The following is a 22,945-nucleotide window of genomic DNA, read 5'->3' on the forward strand; positions in this document are numbered from 1 at the left end:
ACAGTTCACTTAAAAGGGAAAAACTGTCTGTCTCTCCGCCCCTCTCCCCCCTCTCTCTCTTCCTCAGATCATCATTTCTCTGGAGGAGGACAGCTCTGGTCAGAAGATGCAGTTGGCCTACAGGCTGCAGCAGGTCGCTGCCCTGGTGGAGAACAAGGTCACTGACCTTTGATGACCAGCCTACATGAGGCACTGAGCCTTGACCCCCTCATCAGCTGGGACAGCCCTGATGTTCTCAGGTCAAACGCACTCATCCACTCACAAGAACCACGTGGAGCTGCTGCTGAGGAGGAGGAAGAGGAGGAAGATGCAGCTATTGGCAGAGACTCTGAAACACTGAATATCATTGAATTCCTGTTAACACTGTGTCTTCCTGCTGTGTGTGTGTGTGTGTGTGTGTGTTTGTGTGTGTGTGTGTGTGTGTTTGTGTGTGTGTTTGGGGTTTTATATTCAAACTCAGGAGATCCAAAATTTTATAATTGTTGTTTCTTCCAAAATCAAACTCCTTCACACTGCAGGAGAATCCAAACATGTTCAAGTATTCATGAAGGACAATGAAGGAGGTTCATCTGGTCTCCATGTTGATCCTTACTGGTGTGATATCAGAATAAGTCTTCCCACAAACGGTCAGTCAGTCTAGTATCGATCAGTAAATTTGCTAATGCTGAGCCTGGCAGTTCACAATGAGGGAATATTATGGGATGTATTTGATGATGAAACCACTCTGGACCCTCAAAGTAAACCAAGACTCACTTCAAACTTCAAACTGTCTGAAACCACATTCAAACCATTTCCTCCAAAAAGGGTTATTGCATTCAAAGCATTTTCTAAGTCATGTTTTGTTTACATCAACTGTCACTTTGGTGACTGGTACAAAGAGGGCACATGCAGAAAGCTGAGTCTTAACTGTGACAGGTGAGGGCTTTCTGTCCTCTCCTGTGCCTGTACATCCTAACATGACTCACATGTGACCTCATACCTGCACAGCCGGACCAATCCTGACCTGAAACCAAACTGAAGCCGACCGTAAACGACAATCTACTCCGTCTGTTCAGGGAACAGATCACCAGCGTGTGTTTGCACTATGATGTCCCTGCTGACGGTGCTGTCCTCAGTGTGAAGTGTTACAAAGCACAACTTTAGATGTTTCTACTGGTCACGTGTATTGATTACTGATTTCCTGAATGCTGTCACATCTCAGACCTGCTGGATGTTTAATGGGCAGTATTGCTGACAGTATTTGTCCAAAGGTTTCTAGGTTATCATCGCCTTTACTCCTAAACATCTGCCATGTCATTTGTCTTATAAACTGCTCCCTGATCTGGTTTGAGTTTTCACTAACACCACATCAGGGACACTTTTAAATTGTAGGTCCAGTGTGATTTCAGCTTCTGTTCATGTTTAAGACCAAACGCTCAGTATCGTTAACATTCTGGGATGTGGATAAGCAGCTCCAAATCTGAGGCCCAGGAGTGAGGGAAGGAGGAAGCACAAGACCTGTAGGCAGACTCAAGCCAAAGTTCTCAATTTACTGATCAATCTACATTCCCACGGTCATGAGCTCTGGGTAGTGACCCAAAGAATATCCTGTCCCATATTCTTTAAGATCCATCGGGTCATGGGCTTGTTTGTCTTTGGACCGGCTGTCAGGTCAGCTAAGGCTTTATTCTAGTTGCTGGTGTGTGTAATCGAGCTCAGGTTTAGTCCCCTCAGGTTTGGGTCTGGGTATTGTTAGGCTTGGTTCCAGGGTCCAGTTTTTAGGTGCAACTTATTTTTGGTTCACTAATGCTTAATGGTAGTTCTGGTCTGGCCCAGGTACGGTCAGGTCCATTTGCTGTCATTTCTGCTTGCTGGGCTCTGATCCATTTGGGCTTAGGTCCTGTTGCTGTTGGGTTTGATGAGGTTTGGATCCAGTTGCTCTCTGGCTTCTGTCCAGATGCTGATTACTCGGTTTCAGGATCAGATTGAGTTGCTGTCACATTTGATGGGTCCATTTGCTGCCAGGTCCTTCCTGGTTTGGCCCAGTTGCTGGTTTATCAGGTTAAGTTGGGTTCAAGTCTAAATGCTTTTTCATTTGTCAGCTTTGTCAGTTTGTCATTAGGTTGAATCTAGGCCGGGTCTAGTGGTAGTTGGTTCCTTTTGAGTTCAGGTGCGGTTTGTGGGACCCTCAGTGTGAGGAGCATGAGGAGTTCAATTGTTGTGTAGTCTGGATCTGTGAAGACCTCTGCTCTCTCGCTCCATTGGTTTGCTACCTGGCTAACATGCTAGCTAGCTTATGCTTCTACAAGCTCAAATGCTGATGAAGAAATCTGGCAGCCTGGGACGAAGGAACAACAGTAACTATCCACCAACATGAGAAAAGCTGGAAAACATTTATACCGAAGAATAAAGAACAGGAAGTACAATCACACTGGATCTGAGCTTTAATTGGTAAAGTCCAACCTGCTGAGAACAAACTGCTTAGCTTTCAGGCTGCGTGTTTAAAAAGGGAGTGGGAGTGGATGTGAATGTGTGTGTGTGTGTGTGTGTGTGTGCTAGCTAGTTACTAACTTAACTAACTTATTATGTGTACATAAGTCCTATTTATATCTATTTATCCCAGCTGTGCCTTCACTCTTGCAGCTAGGGGGCACTGTCTGATCTGACGGTCTCTTATTGATTCCCAGTGCATTGTGGGACGTTACACTCTGTTTAACCTGTTATTAAAGCAGGAAGGGTTAACAGCACTAATCTGTACAATTCCAACACAACGTCCAGGCCCGATTCAGTTATGATCACAAAATAGGAGGAACAATTGTTTTGTGCTGGCTACAGTCACCTAGCATAATGCTGAGGATTCTAGCCGCTTCACCAACAAAGGTTTCATTGTTTGGCTGTGCTAGCTGTAGGGTTAGCTTAAGAAAGTATTAGAAAAATTAGCTACATTTTCAGGTAGCTACTATTTGTAGCTAGCATCACGACAGTAACAGTTGTTGCAGCGGCTGCCTTTAGCCTAACATAGCACCGTGTTCAGCTATGTGCCGTTAGCTAGCTCAGTGGAGTGACCTTCTAGCTAGCATAAAATTCTCTTGTTCCTTCCTTGATTTGAGTTTACAAGACGTTTTAATAACCAGAGTGAAAGAAACGTTTTCATCAAAGCTCCCTGAGTCTTTAAAGCACAAATGTGGGAAGAAGGTGGAAACTATCAGAATATTATGGGATGTGTCAAATGTTTATGCTTAGTATTATACATAGTAAAGGTTTCTATGTTTTTATTTGTGTTTGACTCGTGTCCACCAAGGGTCTGGTGATGTTTCTGTTACAAAGAGCACTTGAAAGTGGAAAGTCTGAGCTCCCCTGAAGGCAGCGTTAGCTGCCAGTGACTAGCATAGCCAACTTTGCACAAATTGTAGTTAGTTTTTATCACTTGCATAACATAAGCTGGCGTCCGTCGCATCTTCACCTCCACTGAAACACTTTGTCTCTATGGAAACGGCTGATTGTGTGGTAGTGTCATATCGCACACAGTCTGCCTGTCTGTGTGGACAGCAGAGTGAGACAGGTTGTCTCCTGCATGCCTGCTGTCCCCTCTTCTTCTTTTTTTGGACAGAGACCGAATCCACCTGGCAATAAAGCTTCAGCAGCTTCTTCTTCTCTGCTGGATAAATGGAATGAGCTTCCTGCCTCTTCTTCTTCTTCTTCTTCTTCTTCTTCTTCTCCTCCTCCTGCTCATGCTGGTGTCCCTCTTGGTGTCCCTCTTGGTGTTCTGGACCCTGTGTTGACCCGTAGTTGTGCTCTGCTTAGACTTTCTTGCATGCATGTGATGAAGATGATGAGCTTCAGTGCTTCTTAAAGATATTATTTGTTTCTAAATGAAGACAAACAGCAGGACGTCTCTGTTGTTCTGTATGTAAGCGGGCAGGAAGTGGGTCACATCAGTGCTGACCTTTGACCCTCCTGATCCAGATGATTGCTGTACAGTTTCTAACCTCCTATTCTTGGAAAAGATGGAGCAGATCCTGAGCTCTGATTGGCTGAGCTAGGCCTGCTGTACAGTTTGTTAGGGTGTGTAAATGTGCCTGTAAATACCTGAGGGTGATGAAGATGAAGATGACTCTGTAATGGAGATGTGTTTTATTGTGAAGAGGCCGAGGATCATTTGTATGATGACAAATAAAGTTATAATTTTAACATTTCTGTTTGTTTGTGAATGGATCAGAGAAGCTGATAGGGAGAGAAGATCAATCAATAATCATGATAAAGAGCTGAGCTGCTCTTCACTCTTTTTGGTTAAGTCCAGTTAGTCCTTTACCCTTTAAAGGGCTCTCTCTCTCTCTCTCTCTCTCTCTCTCTCTCTCTCTCTCTCTCTCTCTCTCTCTCTCTCTCTCTCTCTCTCTCTCTCTCTCTCTCTCTCTCTCTCTCTCTCTCTCTCTCTCTCTCTCTCTCTCTCTCTCTCTCTCTCTCTCTCTCTCTCCCAGTCCCCCAGCATGCTCGGTCACTGCGCATGCGCACCGCTCGGTATCGGATGTCAGGCAGTCAGCAGCTGTCAAGACTCGAGACCGAGACTCACTCACACGCAGCATAAGAAGCGTCTGGACCCGGTACAGAGACGGTACCGACCGGGCCCGACAGCAGGCAGGACTGTATTCCCGTCAGCTAACCGGCAGCAGGTTAACGAGCCGCACAGGTATCCAGCGGGCTAACGGGCTAGCGGACAGGCCACACGCGACCACACTGATCCGCTCTGACTCCCGTCCGAACCGGCTCAGGTTCGGTGTAGCCGGCTAGCGGAGGCTAAAGGGCTACCGAGCAGCTCCCGTCAGCCCCAGGACAGACCGCAGCGGTACGACTCGACCCGGTTTGGTTCGAGGACTGCGGGCCAGGATGTTGATAGGTAAAGTTCTTCCTCTCCGGTCCAGTTCACTGTCCGGTACACTGAGTACTGAGTGACAACTTCACAGTCCAGAGCTCACGGGCTACAGAAGCTAGGGAGCTAACGTTAGCTAACGGTACCAGCCTGCGACTGCTGCTGCTGGCACGCGCACGCTCGCGCTCAGGCTGCTTTAGAATAGACACACACACACACACACAAGGTGACTGGTGCTGAAGTGATCCACCATGTGTGTGTGTGTGTGTGTGTGAGAGAGAGCTCTGATGTCATTTAAAGGAGCCAGAGTTCGATTGAGTGATCGGTTTTGCAGTAGAGATCCAATCAGAGCTGAGCTGCAGAGAGCAGCTGCTCAAACTGACCTACAGAGCAGACACAACAGAGCTGCTGCTGCTCTGTGCCGCTCTGTGCTGCTCTGACCACTGTTTTGTTTATTGATACAAATGAGTTCAAGTGACCAGGTTTCTAGTTTCTGTGTGTGTGTGTGTGTGTGTGACTGACTGCTGTTTGGTTCCATCACTCAGCAGCGGTCGGTGCCGGACATGGAAACCCGGCTGCTCCTGGCAAGAAGCACCGCAAGAGAGGGAAGAGACACCGGAGAGTCCGAACAGAGGAGAGCCGGTAATAACACACACACACACACACACACACACACACACACACACACACACACACACACACTGGAGCTAAATTAAGCTGCATGTTGTGTGTTTCTGTGGTTAGGGTTAGTTTGAGAATAGAGCTGCACATTTAATCGCATATAAAAATCACAATCTGACTGTGATCAGCAAATCAAACGTGTGTGTGTGTGTGTGTGTGTGTGTGTGTGTGTGTGTGTGTGTGTGTGTGTGTGTGTGTGTGTGTGTGTCCTTATATTCTGTCTGTTGGTCACCTCAATAATCAAAACCACTCTGAGAGCAAACATCTTTGTTTTGGGTGCAGTGAGGTCCAGTAACAGTTTGAGCCGTACAGAATCACACGTGGATCCCAGACCGCTGAGACGGCTCACTATTTATAGAATCAGACACTCATGACCCTACACACACACACACACACACACACACACACACACACCCTCGCTCATGTGCCTATTTCAATGCAACTCAGGCAGCCCTCAACAATTCGTATCACTCATGGGTGTCATAGTGGGGAGCAGGTGTGTGTGTGTGTGTGTGTGTGTGTGTGTGTGTGTGTGTGTGTGTGTGTGTGTGTGTGTGTGTGTGTGTGTGTGTGTGTGTGTGTGTGTGTGTGTGTGTGTGACATAATCCATGTTTGCTTCATCATGGTGTTTTATAAATGTGTGTATGCAGTCAGACTGATGTCATCGCCAAAAATCTGAAATGACCCAAATGAGGCAGCAGCTCCTGTATTCAGGGTCACCTCAGAACAGGAAGTGATCAGAGCGCCACCTGGTGGTCACGGTCACAGTGAGAGGAAGACGAGCATGTTTGTTCTGGTTCTGGTCTCACGGTGCTTCAGGCCTGCCAGGTGACGAGTCCTCAGCTGCATGAGGAGCAAACTGAAGGTCTGACAAAAGATGGAGAGCAGTGTGAAGACACAGAGGGTCATGTGATCAGCCTGAGCTCCTCCACCGATGACACTGCCTGAAACATGAGGCTCAGCCTTTATTTAGAAACCAAACGTACTTAGCCCCTCAACACACCACCGTCCTACAGGAACAGCTGATCGTGACGCTGACACTTTCATACATGAGGAAAGGAAACGACCTCAAATAATAAAAACAATAACATGTTCTGTGCTCGCGAGGTGATTTAGTGTTGATAAGTTAAGAAGTGCTGAGGAAGAGGAGGGGACACAAAGCTGTGGTCCTGAGGAAGAGGAGGGGACACAAAGCTGTGGTCCTGAGGAAGAGGAGGGGACACAAAGCTGTGGTCCTGAGGAAGAGGAGGGGAGTCCGGTTCAGACTGTGATCCTTACAGCATGTTGTTGTGCTCCTTTGTTTCAGGTCTGAGGGTCTTTGTGAGCTGAACAGTCCAGCGAACCACCGGCCCCCAACGCCCCCGCATCCTGTCTCACGCCCTGCCCCGCTCCCTGTCTCACTCCCTGCCCCACTCCCTGTCTCCCTCTCTGCCCTGCTCCCTGTCTCACTCCCTGCCCTGCTCCCTGTCTCACACCCTGCCCCGCTCCCTGTCTCACTCCCGGTGTCACTCCCTGTCTCACACCCTGTCTCCCTCTCTGCCCTGCTCACTGTCTCACTCCCTGTCTCACTCCCTGTCTCACACCCTGCCCCGCTCCCTGTCTCACTCCCTGCCCCACGCCCTGTCTCCCTCTCTGCCCTGCTGCCCCCCTCAGTTCCCCCCCCAGCATCAGCACAGAACACACTGATACCTCCTGAGAATCCCCCTAACTCACTCCAACCTCTGAGCACGCAGCCCGACTCCCCCATGTGTCCTGAGGTCGCCCCTCTGCCCCCCCAGAGCCTCCATCAAGCCCCCTCACTACCCCCCCACAAGACCAGACCGCTACAGAGCCCCACCGCCCCACTGTCCCCCAACAGTTCTGTACTAGATGCAAGTCCACTAGTGCCCCTCTGTCCAGAGTTGCCCCCCCACCCCTCCCCTCTGCCCCTCTGCCCCTCAGTGATGTCACAGGTTTATAGCCAATCACAAAGTTCCATCCACAATTCCAGCCAATCGCCCCCAGCTGTTATCCAAACACAGACTCTCCCCCGCTCTCCTCACACGCGTCGCTCTGACAGCCAAAGAAAGGGTTCAAGGAGAGACAGCATTACCCACAATTCCTCCCAATCACCACCAGGTTCCAGTATTACCCACAATTCTGCTGGGTCGCTCCCAACGTCTGCTCAGCATCCTGACAAAGCCCCTCCATTAAGCCCCTCCCACCCTGACTCCTTGTTGCTGAACTCCATGACCTTCACCTCCAATGACTCCTCCCACCTTTATGCCCCCGTGTGCCCCTCCTCTTTTCTCCTCCCCCCACACTCACTGGCCCCGCCCACTGCTCCTCCTTCCATCGGTTTGCCGCCGTTCCTGTCATCTGCTGCCCCTCAGCAAGCCGCCTCCCCCCCAGCTCTGAGCCCGCCCCCTATGGACTTCACCCCGCCCCCTGCACAGCTGCTGGGCTCTGATGATGAGGAGCAGGAAGACCCTTCAGATTACTGTCAAGGTGAGATGATGAACACAAACAAGCACAGGTCTACATCCTCTATGGAACGGTTTCTATGGAGACCAGTGGATAGCATGAATGTGTGTGTGTGTGCTTGGGATCAGACATCAGTGTGAGTGTGAGTGTGTGTGTGTGAGAGTGTGTGAGAGTGTGTGTGTGTGTGTGTCCATAAAGAGTGAAGAATGTCACACAGATACAATAATAATGAATGTTGACATTATCTTAACTGTTGTGTGTAACCTGTGTTGTATGCGTGTGTGTGTGTGTGTGTGTGTGTGTGTGTGTTAGGTGGTTACTACCCAGTGAAGATTGGTGACCTGTTTAATGGGCGGTACCATGTGGTCAGGAAGCTGGGCTGGGGACACTTCTCTACTGTGTGGCTCTGCTGGGACCTGCAGTACGTCTCTCTCTCACACACACACACACACACACACACACACACCCTGCCTTTTGTTCCTCTGAACCACCGTGTGTGTGTGTGTGGTAGGAAGAAGCGGTTTGTGGCGTTGAAGGTGGTGAAGAGCGCTCCACATTACACTGAGACGGCTCTGGATGAGATCAAGCTGCTGCGATGTGTGAGTCCCACACACACACACACACACACACACACACTCACACACACATACGGCAGTCACCCAACAACACCGCCCCCTGCTGTTCCCTGTCATTAGGGGGCGTGTTCTGTGCCTGGTGGGCGTGTCTTGTCCATTCTAAAGCTCTGACCTGATCCTCGCTCCTCCATGGTTGCGTCACCTGGAGGTTGATCAGGTCGTGTGTGTCCAGCGTCACACTCCCTGGAGGAGACAATGGAGATGACACACAGACAGATCTACTGCCCCCTGTGCCTTTAAGGGGCGGGACTAAAGCTGAAAGAAAGGAAATGGAAAAATAAGCGAGCAGAAATAACAGCTTTGAAATTGTGTGTGTGTGTGTGTGTGTGTGTGTGTGTGTAGGTGAGGGACAGTGACCCCTCTGACCCTTACAGAGAAACCATTGTCCAGCTGATCGATGACTTCAAGATCTCAGGAGTCAACGGCGTCCGTATCCTTCATCATGTCCCCTCCTTGTCCCCTCCCTGTCCCCTCCCTGTCCTCTCCCTGTCCCCTCCTTGTCCCCTCCCTGTCCTCTCCCTGTCCCCTCCTTGTCCCCTCCCTGTCCTCTCCCTGTCCCCTCCTTGTCCCCTCCCTGTCCCCTCCTTGTCCCCTCCCTGTCCCCTCCTTGTCCCCTCCTTGTCCCCTCCCTGTCCCCTCCCTGTCCCCTCCCTGTCCCTTTTTTTGTCCCCTCCCTGTCCTCTCCCTGTCCCCTCCCTGTCCCTTTTTTTGTCCCCTCCCTGTCCCCTCCTTGTCCCCTCCTTGTCCCCTCCCTGTCCCCTCCTTGTCCCCTCCCTGTCCCCTCCCTGTCCCCTCCCTGTCCTCTCCCTGTCCCCTCCCTGTCCCCTCCCTGTCCCCTCCTTGTCCCCTCCCTGTCCCCTCCCTGTCCCTTTTTTTGTCCCCTCCCTGTCCTCTCCCTGTCCCCTCCCTGTCCCTTTTTTTGTCGCCTCCCTGTCCCCTCCTTGTCCCCTCCCTGTCCCCTCCCTGTCCCCTCCCTGTCCCTTTTTTTGTCCCCTCCCTGTCCCCTCCTTGTCCCCTCCCTGTCCTCTTCTTGTCCCCTCCCTGTCCTCTCCTTGTCCCCTCCTTGTACCCTCCCTGTCCCTTTCCTGTCCCCTCCCTGTCCCCTCCCTGTCCCCTCCCTGTCCTCTTCTTGTCCCCTCCCTGTCCCCTCCTTGTCCCCTCCCTGTCCTCTTCTTGTCCCCTCCCTGTCCCCTCCCTGTCCTCTCCTTGTCCTCTCCTTGTCCCCTCCCTGTCCCCTCCCTGTCCTCTCCTTGTCCCCTCCTTGTCCCCTCCCTGTCCTCTCCTTGTCCCCTCCCTGTCCCCTCCCTGTCCTCTCCTTGTCCTCTCCTTGTCCCCTCCCTGTCCCCTCCCTGTCCTCTCCTTGTCCCCTCCTTGTCCCCTCCTTGTCCTCTCCTTGTCCCCTCCCTGTCCCCTCCCTGTCCCCTCCTTGTCCCCTCCCTGTCCCCTCCCTGTCCCCTCCCTGTCCTCTCCCTGTCCCCTCCCTGTCCCCTCCCTGTCCCCTCCTTGTCCCCTCCCTGTCCCCTCCCTGTCCCTTTTTTTGTCCCCTCCCTGTCCTCTCCCTGTCCCCTCCCTGTCCCTTTTTTTGTCGCCTCCCTGTCCCCTCCTTGTCCCCTCCCTGTCCCCTCCCTGTCCCCTCCCTGTCCCTTTTTTTGTCCCCTCCCTGTCCCCTCCTTGTCCCCTCCCTGTCCTCTTCTTGTCCCCTCCCTGTCCTCTCCTTGTCCCCTCCTTGTACCCTCCCTGTCCCTTTCCTGTCCCCTCCCTGTCCCCTCCCTGTCCCCTCCCTGTCCTCTTCTTGTCCCCTCCCTGTCCCCTCCTTGTCCCCTCCCTGTCCTCTTCTTGTCCCCTCCCTGTCCCCTCCCTGTCCTCTCCTTGTCCTCTCCTTGTCCCCTCCCTGTCCCCTCCCTGTCCTCTCCTTGTCCCCTCCTTGTCCCCTCCCTGTCCTCTCCTTGTCCCCTCCCTGTCCCCTCCCTGTCCTCTCCTTGTCCTCTCCTTGTCCCCTCCCTGTCCCCTCCCTGTCCTCTCCTTGTCCCCTCCTTGTCCCCTCCTTGTCCTCTCCTTGTCCCCTCCCTGTCCCCTCCCTGTCCCCTCCTTGTCCCCTCCCTGTCCCCTCCCTGTCTGTCCTTCATCGTCTCTATCTGCCTGCCCGTCTCTCAGTTCTTTCCTCAGCCTGGGCTCAGATGTGTGTATGGTTTTAGAGGTCTTGGGTCATCAGCTGTTAAAGTGGATCATCAAGTCCAACTACATGGGTCTGCCTCTGCTGTGTGTGAAGGCCATCATCAGACAGGTAACACACACACACACACACACACACACACACACACACACACACACACACACACACACACACACACACACACACACACACACACACACACACAGAGGCCATCATCAGACAGGTAACACACACACACACACACACACACACACACACACACACACACACACACACACAGAGGCCATCATCAGACAGGTAAAACACACACACAAACACACACACACACACACACACACACACACACAGAAGCCATCATCAGACAGGTATAGCACAAACACACTCTCTCTCTCACACACACACACACGTCCGTCTGATACCTGTGTGTGTGTGTGTGTGTGTGTGTGTGTGTAGGTGCTGCAGGGTCTGGATTACCTCCACACTAAGTGTAAGATCATCCACACAGACATCAAACCAGAGAACATCCTGCTGGACGTGGATGAGGTTTACATCAGGAGGTTGGCGGCTGAAGCCACTGTGTGGCAGCGAGCCGGAGCCCCGCCCCCTTCAGGCTCATCGGGTGAGTGTCGGTCATCGTCGGCAGCTCGGTCTCATGTTGTCAGGACGATGAAGTAGAGTTCAATCAAACAAAGCACAAAGTGTTAATGATGTAAAAGTCTCCAGGCTGTGATTAAAGCAGAGTCCAGGTCTGTCCCTGCTGTGGGTCACCATGGTAACGTCCTCCATGAGGAAGACCACGCTCAGGCCAGCACAGATGATTGATGAAGTCCGAACATCATCTGGACTTTGTCTTAGATGGTTGAATAGTTTTGTGTCGGGGTGCCTGATCCTCCTGTTATGGAACTGAAGATGGACACACACACACACACACACATGTTGTAGTTAAACAGGAGCTGCCTGTCTGTCTGCACCCGGAGCTGTCGTCCTCTCCTCTCCTGTCTGTCTCTTCACACGGTTCTAACTCTGCTGTTTTCTCCTGTCTCTTTTTTCCCCTCTGCCTTTTTGATTTCCCTCCCTCTCTCTTGCTCTCTCTCTCTCTCTTGCTGTCTTCTTCTCTTCCCTCCCTGTGTTTCTCACTGCTGTCTCTCTCTCTCTCTCTCCCTCTCTGTCTGTCTCCCTGTGTGTCTCTCTCTAGTTAGCACGGCTCCCAGGGATCTCCAGGTAAGTGTGGGGGCGTGTCAGGTGTGCTGCTTGTTGTGTTCTGATTGGTTAACACTGCACCGGTGGAATGAGCTGTGTTCAGACTGTGACATCATAATGACATCATGTTTAGTCCTCACATCGCCCCCTAGTGGACACAGCCTTTATGAACGTGTGTGAGGCTTCTCCAGCTGTGCTATGACATCGTCTCAGTGGCCGTGTGGTGAATCTTCTGTTCTTCCATCTCTCTCTCTCTCTCTCTCTCTGTGTGTGTGTGTGTGTGTGTGTGTGTGTGTGTGTGTGTGTGTGTGTGTGTGTGTGTGTGTGTGTGTGTGTGTGTGTGTGTGTGTGTGTGTGTGTGTGTGTGTGTGTGTGTGTGTGTGTGTGTGTGTGTGTGTGTGTGTAGTTTGGTAAAGTGTCTAAAAACAAGAAGAAGAAGTTGAAGAGGAAAGCAAAGCGTCAGCACAGGCTGTTAGAGGAGAGACTGGTGGATATACAGGTACTGATGCTGCTTCAACCATCACAACACACCTCCTCTGCTCTAGCTCTTCTTCTCTTCTCCTCCTCTTCATCTCTTCTTCTTCTCAGTAGTGAAGGTAAATGTGTTGATACCTTTTCAGAGCGGTGAGGTTTGTTTACATACATGTCTGTGTGTCTGTGTGTCTGTGTGTCTGTGCAGAAGTTGGAGGAGGACGACGGTCCGTCAGGTGAAACAGAGGAGGCAGAGGTGCAGAGTCACAGTGAGTGAAGAAGAAGAAGAAGATGTTTCATATCAAAGCCACTGTGTCTGTGTGTAAAGATACTCTTCAGCCTTCCTTCACTCTCTGCAGGCTCTCTGCTGCTCAATGGCAGCACAGCCAATAGCAAGGCCAGCACAGAGTCCACCTCCTCCTGGTTGGACGACAGATGTAATGGCCACGCCCTGGATCGGTTCTCCAGCCCAGCGTCCGGCCTATCAGGGTTCTCCAGCTCTGTGATGTCAGCGACGTCTGAGTCAGCACTTTCTACACAGTCAGGATACTCCAGTGGGAGAGAATGTAGGCACACACACACACACACACACACACACACACACACACACACACACACACACAGTGGTCCTGTCTGCTGATGTTCTGACGTCTGGTTGATCTTCTCTGCAGTGTTCAGTGCCTCAGATTTCCTCCTGAGTCCTCTGGATCCTCAAAACGCAGACAAGCTGCGAGTGAAGATCGCAGACCTGGGCAATGCATGCTGGGTGGTGAGACACTCTTCAATCTGTCCTCCCCTCCTCCTCTTCATCACCTCCCTCCCCACTTATCACCTCCTCTTCCCTCATATATTCTTACAAGTTTGCTGCTAAGCTTTTGTTAAGCATTGAGCTTAACTGTCTCTCTCTCTCCCTCTCCCCCCCCTCTCTCTCTCTCTCTCTCCCTCTCCCCCCCCCCCTCTCTCTCTCTCTCTCCCTCTCCCCCCCTCTCTCTCCCTCTCCCTCTCCCCTCCTCTCTCTCTCTCTCCCTCTCCCCCCCTCTCTCTCTCTCTCCCTCTCCCCCCCCTCTCTCTCCCTCTCCCCCCTCTCTCCCCCCCTCCCCCCTCACAGCACAAACACTTCACAGAGGACATTCAGACCCGTCAGTACCGGGCTGTGGAGGTTCTGATTGGAGCAGAGTATGGAACCCCGGCTGACATCTGGAGCACCGCCTGCATGGTGTGTGTGTGTGTGTGTGTGCGCGTGTGTCTTGTGTGTGTCCATGTAATGATTTCCTGTATCCCTGATGGGTGTGTGTGTGTGTGTGTGTGTGTGTGTGTGTGTGTGTGTGTGTGTGTGTGTGTGTGTGTGTGTGTGTGTGTGTGTGTGTGTGTGTGTGTGTGTGTGTGTGTGTGTGTGTGTGTGTGTGTGTGTGTGTGTGTGTGTGTGTGTGTGTGTTGCAGGCGTTTGAGCTGGCCACAGGAGACTATCTGTTTGAGCCCCACTCAGGAGAAGACTACACCAGAGATGAAGGTAGAGAGGGTTAAAGAGTTAAACTGTGTGAGGCAGGATGCTGCTGGTCCGCACTACAGAGAGTGTGTGTGTGTGTGTGTGTGTGTTCAGATCACATCGCTCACGTCATGGAGCTGCTGGGTCCCATCCCTGTGCCCTTCGCTCTGTCTGGCAGGTACTCAAGAGAGTACTTCAACAGGAGAGGTGAGGCATACTCTCTCTCTCTCTCTCTCTCTCGCTCTCTCTCGCTCTATCTCCTTTTCTGTGTCCTTCTTACTCTCTCTCTCTTTTACTCTTACTCTCTTTCTCGCTCTCGCTCTCTCTCTCCCCCCTCTTACTCTGTCTCTTTTACTCCTACTCTCACTGTCTCTCTTTCTCACTCTCCCTGTCTCACTCTCTCTCTCCCCTCTCTCTTTTACTCTCTCTCTCCCCCCCTCTCTTTCTCACTCTCTCTCTGTCTCACTCTCACTCTCTCTAATTGATATCATAGTGTGGTTGTTCAAACAGGAAGTGATGTCTGTGTCTCTCTCTTTGCTCCTCTTTCCCTCTCTCTCTCCCTCTCTCTCCCTCTCTCTGTCTCTCTCTCTCTCTCTCCCTCTCTCTCTTTTCCTCTCTGTCTCCCTCTCTCTGTCTCTCTCTCCCTCTCTCTCTTTTCCTCTCTGTCTCCCTCTCTCTGTCTGTCTGTCTGTCTGTCTCTCTCTCTCTCTCTCTGTCTCTCTCTCTCTCTCTGTCTCTCCCTCTCTCTCTTTTCCTCTCTGTCTCTCTCTCTCTCCCTCTCTCTCTTTTCCTCTCTCTCTCTCTCTCTCTCTCTCTCTCTCTCTCTCTCTGCAGGCGAGCTGCGTCACATCTCCAGCCTGAAGCCGTGGGGTTTGTTTGAGGTTTTGTTAGAGAAATACGAGTGGCCGCTGGATCAGGCGGCAGAGTTCAGCGACTTCCTGTTGACCATGTTGGACCTGCAGCCAGATCGCCGAGCCACAGCCGCACAGTGCCTGCAGCACGCCTGGCTGCACTCATAGACACACGCACACACACACACGCACACACAATGGTTGAGGAGTTTTAGAAGAAATGGCAACCAATCAAACATTTTTATTTGGGCAGTTTTCACATTGAAGTTGACTTTAGTTTGATGAGCAACGTTTACACGCACAGCGCTTTGAAGTCGGTTACCACGGGAACCAATCACACCTGCGGCCTGCTTCCTTTTCCTGCTACAATCAGAGCTGGAGGGAGCTCAGACCTCTCTGTGATTGGCTGAGCAGAGACGCACAAAATCCTACCAATGCTCCAAAGTCTGGACTCAACAACCAAACTGAGATGTGACTGATCGAGCGGCGTCACATGACCTCTCACCTGGTCACCGTAGACGTGAACACGGGCGGCGTGTGTAAAGGTATCACTTCCTGTTTGTACATCATGGTTCCAGTCCTCCATTAGACCTGAGACTGAAGTGGTGAGGCTCCACAGGCGTGTGCGTGTTAGTGAACATGGACTCAGCTCTTCTGTCATGAACCTCGGGGGGGATTAGATTAGACGGTGGTGTCTGTGAAGGGTCACACAGGATGAGCACCCCCAGAGCATGAGCCATTATGTCAGTGTGCAGTGTTGCTAGGCAGCAGGGTGGAGGTGAGTGTTGACGTCCCACCTCTTTAGTTTGGGGTTTCTGGTCTGGCTTCTAGTGAATCACAAAGATCTGCTGAAGACCTGGGGTTGAGTTTCTTCTTCTGTCACGTTGACTCCTGTTGCTCCTCACTGTTCCCTGGGGTTCTGCTGCTCTTCCTCACAGCGCTGAACTTCATGAGGTCGTACAGGGGCACGACTGCTGATAGGGTTATTGATTATAGATCAGTAATATTGACTTCTAAGACTCCTGAACCTTTGCACTGCACCTCCCTGATGATGATGATGAAGATGAAACTGAGTCTTGGTTTAGACGTCCTCAGAGCACACACACACACACACACACACTGTAGCTTCCGTATTGATGATGCAGGTTGGCGGTAGATGACCTCACTTTGTTACCTGTTTCTATGTCCAGATGAACTAGTGCCTTGAAACGACCCTGATCCTCCTCCCACTCCCCGTCACCATGGAAACCTGACCTTTTTGTACATGTGGCCAGCCAGTGTGGAATGCTTCTTTTGTGACAATAAAAAGTGAATGAATGCACGTTTGATGTGTTCTCTGACAGCCAGGCCGCACTGCATGATGGGAATCAAACCAGCAACCGTCCTGTGGGAGAGAAGGCTCAGCTCTAAAGCCCTGACAGGTATCAAGCCTTCACTCATGAGATGATAGAGTGTGTGTGTGTGTGTGTGTGTGTGTGTGTGTGTGTGTGTGTGTGTGTGTGTGTGTGTGTGTGTGTGTGTGTGTGTGTGTGTGTGTGTGTGTGTGTGTGTGTGTGTGTGTGTGTGTGTGTGTGTGTGTGTGTGTGTGTGTGTGTGTGTGTGTGTGTGTGCGTGTCAGTCCCATACTCAAGATCAAACCCAACCTGAGTTAAAGACGAGTCTCCTTAAGGTCCTGACTCCTTTAGGGTTAATCAAGGTGTCCTGTCCTCCTGTCACGTCTGAAGCATAGAACTGAACCATGAGCCTAACCCACCTCCACACAGTGACACAGACAGCAGTGATAAATCTATCTTTATACATCAACAGGTGAGTCCAGGCGCTCCTCAGTCACACACACACACACACACAGTAGTAAAGTCAGCTTCACAGGCCCACAACATCAGCAAGGCCCCGACCCGCCCAGAGCCCTCAGGGGGACCAGGGAGACCTGCTGAGGTCTGCAGGTCACCGCCCTCCAACAGAAGATGAATGAAGACTGAGACCTCAGTCTGAAGCCTTCTGCCAGGAGGGGAAACACTTTAGTTTTGGTCCTTTGGGTTGAGACTCATCGTGGCTTCAGTCTCAGCTCTGACTCATGAGTACAGGAACATCTGAGACCAAACCCATCAGCTGATCACTCATTTCTTTGGATTAGAGGGTAGATAATCCAGCTCGTCGCTCTCCTCTGGTCCTCTGAGCTCGGAGGAAGTCCTGCCTACGTCTGAGGACACACACACAGAAGCACAGAGTCACAGCCCCGCCTCCACACTGACCTACAGGTCTTTACAGTTCAGATGATTGACGGGCTCAGAATCCTGGGCTCATGTTTTTAATCTGTTGCCTTTCATTGATTTCTATGACTCAAGGGTTAAACTGAATGTGCAGAGTTGTGTTTGACCTACAGAGGTCATCAGAGGACAGCAGCTCGGGGGTCTGAATGCGTCCTTCCTCATACAGAGTCTTCTTGGCCAGGAAACGCTGCTTACTGGGGTTTATGAGAACTAGAGAGGGAGACACACACACACACACACACACACACACACACACACACACACACACACACACACACACACACACACACACACACACACACACACACACACACACACACACACACACACACACACACACACACACACACACAAAATCACATACAGCAAGATGCATCCTGAGGAGAAATCAACCCTGCTGATACCAACCTGAGGGACCAGGGGAGGAGGAGCGCAGGGAGGCGTTGGGGGAGGGGCCTTGGTGAGTCCTGTCAGCTGTTCTGGCTCCGTTCAATGCTGGAGCCGCTGCTGTGGTTTGGACCCTGGTGTCCAGTCTCAGAGCACAGTGACTGTGGGCCCCTGGTGGCCCTGGTGGTCCTGTGGGAGACCCTCTGAGGGCCCCAGTACACATGTGTCCAGCAGGGGGCGCACTGCCTGACCTGTCACTGCTGCTGGGCTGCAGAGGGAAGTTATACTGGTCCTCAGTGGGAACAGAAGGCTGACAGAAGTGGGACCCTGTAGGCCCACTGGGCTCCTCCCACTGGTCTCTGGGTGATAGAGACGAGGGCCCGGAGTGAGTCCCGTTAGGCTGTCTGGGAGGTCTGAGCTGGGTCACAGGCGCTGCTGATAAATGGGAGGAGCCATAAAACTGGGAGAAGCCTTGGCTCTCATCGGTTTCACAAGGACCAGCAAAGGACGAGGAGGAGGAAGGGACAGGGAGGGAGGAGGAGTGAAGAGAGGGGTGAGAGGATAATGGAGGGAGGGAGGAGGAGTGGAGAGGATGAGGAGGCGTGAGAACACAACATGAGGAGGAGGAGGAGGAGGAGGAGGAGAGAGGTTGGTATGTGTCCTCCAGAGGTCCCAGTCTGGACATTCGCTGGCACACAGCTCCAATACTGGACTCTAAGCACTGGGGGGGCCTGGGGAAGGGCGGGGCAGGGTGATGAAGGTGATGAGGATGAGTGAGGGACGATGAGGAGCAGTCAGTGGTTCTCACAATGTTGTGGATGTCCTGGAGTTCTTTAAAGACCTGAAGGGAGGAAGTGAGGAGAATATTACACACACACACACACACACACACACACACACACACACACACACACACACACACACACACACACACACACACACACACACACACACACACACACACACACACACCTGGGCCATGCGTGGTCTCTTCCCCCTCTTCTCGTTCAGACACCTGTAGGCCAGAGCAGCCACGTCCATGCAGCCCGTTGGCTCAGCTCCGCCCCCTGCCAACACAACGCCACATCATCACTACAGGTCCACAGCTGATGAGACCAGAGTGACATGACACTGGGACTTCATCACTCAGTGTCATGACAGCTGTCAATCTCTTCAATGAGGAAGAGGATGTGAGACACCATACTGGCATCACTACAACTTGATGAAGGTGATGATGAAGGGGTTTTAAATGTGTTGAGCTGCTTGGTTCAGTCTGATCCTGGTACCTGATCAGGTCAGCTGAGCCTCCAGGACCAAATCAAGTTCATTCAGTAACGATGTAGAGACAAAGATGAAGATGAAGATGAAGAGAGGAAGGTGCGAAATGAAAAAGGTCCATTTCTCACTTTTTAAAATTAAAATCCACTCATGAACTGATTGTTTCACAGCGACCACACAAAGCCCACCTGGGAGCAGCCGGGGGTCCAGCAGGTCCCTCCAGGCCGCAGCAGAGGATCCAGCCGGGTCCTTCACCTCCTGCACCAGATCCTTCTGAAAGAGCAAACATGACATCATCACTCACTGCCAATCATGCTGAGTGAAGAAAGGACCAGCAGAACCTCTGGAACCACAGCAGAGAACCAGACCCCTACTGGAACAGGTTCCTTTGGTGGGACGCTGCTCATCTGGAAAAGGTCCCAGACTCCATGGAACAGTGTTCTCACCAGGTAGGTCTCTGACTTCCTGTCCCTCTCCAGGGCTCGACGACCGGTCAGGACCTCCAACAGCACCTGAGACACACACACACACAGACACACACACACACAGACACACACACACTGTAGTAATAACCTTGACTTGTCTCATTCCAGTCAGGTCAAGCGCACCCTAAGCAGGTAACAGAAGGTTGTACCACTCCAAAGCTGTAGACGTCCACAGCCTCCTCCAGCTTCTGGCTCCTGAGGTAGTCCAGAGGCAGGTACGCCAGCGTTCCTCTCACGTCAGCCGTCTGTCCTACCGATGTCGTCTGAGAGGCCGACCGTCCATCTGAGCTGCGAGCGAACTGAGCCAAACCGAAATCTGCCAGTTTGGCCACCAGGTGGCGGTCCAACAGGATGTTAGAGCTGCACAGAGACCAGAGGTCACAATCATTCAACCAACAAGAACCAAGCTCTTCTCTGTGAACAGTTTAGATGTGATCCTGCAGGGAGCCAGCAGGGGGCAGGGTTCGTCCCTAAACAGGGCTGGACTCATGACTCACATCATGGTTCTGTCCAGTGTTAGTGGGCTCTTCTTCATGTTAGCTGTGAGATTAAAGAGAGGAAGATGATGCTGACCTCTTCACATCTCCATGGATCAGTGGTTTATGAGGCTGAGGAGGGGAATGCAGGAACTGCAGCGCTGTGGAGGCTCCTTCAACCACACCAACCCTCTGAGACCAGGAGAGGGCGCCACCCTCCTGTAAAACAACACACAAACACACACACATGCACCAGGACATCTCAGTCTGAGCTGAGATCCTCACAGCTCAGTGAGGCTAGAGATCAGGCAGCTCTCACCACACCGGAGCAGAGGCCATGTAGTAAACTCTGTGTGTGTGTGTGTGTGTGTGTGTGTGTGTGTGTGTGTGTGTGTGTGTGTGTGTGTGTGTGTGTGTGTGTGTGTGTGTGTGTGTGTGTGTGTGTGTGTGTGTGTGTGTGTGTGTGTGTGTGTGTGTGTGTGTGGTATTTTTCAATTAATGAGGTCTGAAAGGAATCTGAGCCAAATACAGGAAGTGAAAAGCTTTTCTGGTGTTTGCTGTGCCGGTGGTGTGTAACCGTGGTAACAGCTCAGACGCTCCTACAGCTCCTGCACGGTCAGCTGGGTGTGATCACAGTGAACTGGAGGAGGTTGAGGTAGGTGAATGAGTGAAGCCTTACGCTGTGCAGCCGGTCCTCCAGGGATCGGTTCTCCATGTAGCTGAAGATCAGGCAGAAGGAGCCTCCACCTTCACAGAAACCCAACAAATCCACTATGTTTGGATGTCTGAACCTGAAGACGAGCAGAGGATGAGGACAAGGGGAGGAGGAGGAGGAGAGAGGATGATGATTGGGCTACAAAATGATACTAATAAGGACATGACAGAGACAGAATGAAGAGGAAGAAAGGAGAAGCAAAGGAGTTATGATGACAGAGAGAGACAGGCTGCCAGGGAAACGTCACCAGCTAGACCTTCTGAGCTGTGATTGGTGGACTGAGATGTGTGTTATGTACTTTGTTTGTTTGTCTGTAACTTACTGGGAGAGTTTCTCCACTTCAGTCTTGAAGCTTTCCTTCAGTAGTGGAGAGTCCTGTCAACAACAGACCAATCACAGAACACTTCCTGTCAACAACAGACCAATCACAGCCTACTTCCTGTCGACAGCGGGCTCTGGGGTTCAGGTTCTGACCTCTTTGAGTTTCTTGACAGCACAGTCGGTGTTCCTGATGGAAGCGCGGTAAACGTTTCCAAAGCCGCCCTCGCCCACATGCAGGGTCGGGGAGAAACCCTCCGTCCCAGCATGCACCTCTTCATAAGACCAGCACAGCACACCGGCAACAGGAGAGGAGCCGCCGTCTACAGCCTGTGTGAGAGGAGAGACATCAGTGTGTGTGTGTGTGTGTGTGTGGGTGGGTGGGTGTGTGTGTGTGTGTGTGTGTGTGTGCGTGTGACCTTGTGGGGCTGCTGGACATGGGACTGCAGACTGGGAGGGGGCGGGGCAGGTTTGGGTAGAGGAGCCACGCCTCCTTCATGTCCTCCTGCTGAACACAGAACACTTCATCATCATCTGCTCTTCTTCTGTCACTGTGATATTTTACATGTGTGTGTGTCTGTGTGTCTATGTGTGAGTGTGTGTGTGTGTGTGTGTGTGTGTGTGTGTCTCTGTGTGTGTGAGTGTGTGTGTGTGTTCACCTGTGGTGCTGAGCTTGCGTGTCTGCAGGTCAGACCGTTTGGGAGGCGGGTCAAACAAATGGGAGACAGGAGGAGGGGGAGGAGGGGGTGGAGGAGGAGGAAGAGGAGGAAGAGGAGGAGAGGGAGGCTGAGCGTTTGGCGTCCCTACAGAGAGAGAGAGAGAGATTATTCTGATATCTCTGAATCTGTCAAACAGAAGAATGAAGGCTCAGCAGCTTTGCATTTGGGGTCAGAGGTCAAAGGTCCACTCACAGCTGAGGATGATGTCCCTGGCTCTGAGGAGCTGCAGGCGCTCCAGCAGGTCCAGCAGCTCGCCCACACGCCCGTTCCTGTTCTCCCATTGGTTCATCACCAAGTCGGTCCTCCGCTCCTTCCTCACTGCCAGACGCACGGCCGTCTGATCGCTGAGGACCTCTGAGGCTGCAGGACGCCACAGAGACAGGAAGAGGCTTACAGGACTTCACTCTGAGGCTGCACAACGCCACAACGCTCAGGACACCACTGGTTAGTACATACACAACAGAATCAGGCTCACATGTCCAACGCTAGTGGGCAAGGACAGAGGACAGAGGGCCTTGGGGGGACAGGAGACAGAGGACAGAGGGCCTTGGGGGGACAGGAGACAAAGGGCCTTGTCTTCAGAGTGTTTACACAAAGCGTGAGCAGGTATGACTTTAAGTTTCAAATTCCAAAGGAGATTGTGCCGAAGCCGCGCTCCCGTTGCCTATGGCGACGCTGTGCTGGGTTCTTCTTCAGTCATGGATCTGTACAGCTGGTGACTAAGACTGATCTGCAGGTTCAGGCAGGAAGCTCTGTAGCTGAGTCTGTGCTTGCTGGTGGATGTTATTGTGTTTAGCCTCCATGAGGACTGTGACCTCTGACCTCATGGCTGAGGGACATGAACATGTCTACACAGAGAAGAAATGGAACCTGGTAACTGAGTCCAGCTTTACTGAGCAAGACAGACAGAGACTGAGACTGAATCTGAGAGAGAGAGAGAGAGAGAGACAGACTGAATCTAAGAGCGAGACAGAGAAGGGGAGACAGATAGACATACGGAGAAAGAGAGAGTGAGAGAGAGTGAGACTTTCGGGGAGGGAGAGAGACAGACAGACAGCAGGGACCCTCCCATCCCTGCCATTAGCCGTTAGCTTTGGCGGTCCGGTCTGTTTACGGTGTTTTACTCACCGAACCGAGTCCAGTCCAGGTCAGAGAGTCCGTCCATGACCCGGTGGAACTGCCACAGCACGGAGGAAGGCAGTTTGTACAGGAACTCTTCTCTAATGTCTCCTTCAGACATGTTTATGACAGAACAGAGCCAGGAAGTTAAATAAGGGGCTGTGGTTCAGGCCTGAGGCTAACAGGCCAAAGAACATCACTTTCAGAAGAATCAAAGTCCGTAACTCTTCCTCGCTTGTTCTTCCTCCCCCTGCGTCGGGAAGTTCACAACAACGTGGGTTTCCTGTCAGTTCTCTTCACAATAAAAGCACAGCGCTATGAGTCGGTCTCTTGGGTTGAGTCTTCATTAGTCTGAGGACATGCAGGTCAACG

At 51.9% G+C, this 22,945-nt stretch overlaps 3 protein-coding genes across 4 annotated transcripts in view; 2 read left to right on the forward strand and 1 right to left on the reverse strand.

Moving 5' to 3' along the window:
- plxnb3 (plexin B3) overlaps positions 1–4,170 on the forward strand; it is a gene marked incomplete at its 5' end in the record, with an annotated part of 16,128 nt that extends 11,958 nt beyond the window's left edge. Inside the window, 1 exon segment of the mRNA XM_076139708.1 lies at positions 68–4,170. Coding sequence (XP_075995823.1) covers positions 68–172 — 105 coding nt within the window.
- Positions 4,171–4,491: 321 nt separating this feature from the next.
- On the forward strand, positions 4,492–15,066 carry srpk3 (SRSF protein kinase 3). Its single transcript, XM_076139713.1, has 17 exons — positions 4,492–4,873; positions 5,395–5,488; positions 6,834–8,014; positions 8,303–8,411; positions 8,502–8,589; positions 8,968–9,055; positions 10,803–10,909; positions 11,252–11,417; positions 11,994–12,019; positions 12,405–12,497; positions 12,678–12,738; positions 12,829–13,035; positions 13,141–13,238; positions 13,578–13,685; positions 13,910–13,979; positions 14,070–14,162; positions 14,790–15,066. Exons 1-17 carry the CDS (start codon positions 4,864–4,866, stop codon positions 14,972–14,974), a joined length of 2,784 nt encoding a protein of 927 aa, XP_075995828.1. The 5' UTR covers positions 4,492–4,863; the 3' UTR covers positions 14,975–15,066.
- Positions 15,067–16,114: 1,048 nt separating this feature from the next.
- Positions 16,115–22,812, reverse strand: irak1 (interleukin-1 receptor-associated kinase 1). 2 transcript variants are annotated; one of them, XM_076139712.1, is made up of 16 exons: positions 22,583–22,812; positions 21,647–21,814; positions 21,395–21,538; positions 21,155–21,240; positions 20,892–21,065; positions 20,740–20,792; positions 20,382–20,493; positions 19,800–19,921; positions 19,376–19,586; positions 19,188–19,253; positions 18,930–19,014; positions 18,436–18,530; positions 17,485–18,304; positions 17,188–17,286; positions 16,450–17,006; positions 16,115–16,190 (listed from the first exon to the last, which is right to left on the reverse strand). In XM_076139712.1, exons 1-15 carry the CDS (start codon positions 22,692–22,694, stop codon positions 16,924–16,926), a joined length of 2,430 nt encoding a protein of 809 aa, XP_075995827.1. In that variant the 5' UTR covers positions 22,695–22,812; the 3' UTR covers positions 16,115–16,190; positions 16,450–16,923. The 2 variants fall into 2 exon arrangements, with proteins under 2 accessions (XP_075995827.1, XP_075995826.1); XM_076139711.1 differs by having other exon boundaries at positions 21,155–21,243.
- Between the last annotated feature and the right edge of the window lie 133 nt (positions 22,813–22,945).

The sequence above is a fragment of the Genypterus blacodes genome, unplaced genomic scaffold (genome assembly GCF_046128005.1).
Source record: "Genypterus blacodes isolate CSIRO-AG114 ecotype Tasmania unplaced genomic scaffold, CSIRO-AGI_Gbla_v1 ptg000443l_1, whole genome shotgun sequence".
In the NCBI taxonomy this organism is placed as follows: Eukaryota; Metazoa; Chordata; class Actinopteri; order Ophidiiformes; family Ophidiidae; genus Genypterus; species Genypterus blacodes.

What these genes read in the sequence shown, in the direction of transcription:
- srpk3 (XM_076139713.1), top strand. An exon ending in TGAAGGCCATCATCAGACAG is followed by an intron (nt 10,910 to 11,251) that starts GTAACACACACA and finishes GTGTGTGTGTAG; the next exon opens with GTGCTGCAGGGTCTGGATTA. An exon ending in CGGCTCCCAGGGATCTCCAG is followed by an intron (nt 12,020 to 12,404) that starts GTAAGTGTGGGG and finishes GTGTGTGTGTAG; the next exon opens with TTTGGTAAAGTGTCTAAAAA.
- irak1 (XM_076139711.1), bottom strand. Translation starts at nt 22,694, where the DNA reads ATGTCTGAAGGAGACATTAGAGAAGAGTTCCTGTACAAACTGCCTTCC. An exon ending in ACGCAAGCTCAGCACCACAG is followed by an intron (nt 21,244 to 21,394) that starts GTGAACACACAC and finishes TTCTGTGTTCAG; the next exon opens with CAGGAGGACATGAAGGAGGC. An exon ending in ATGTCCAGCAGCCCCACAAG is followed by an intron (nt 21,066 to 21,154) that starts GTCACACGCACA and finishes CCTCTCACACAG; the next exon opens with GCTGTAGACGGCGGCTCCTC.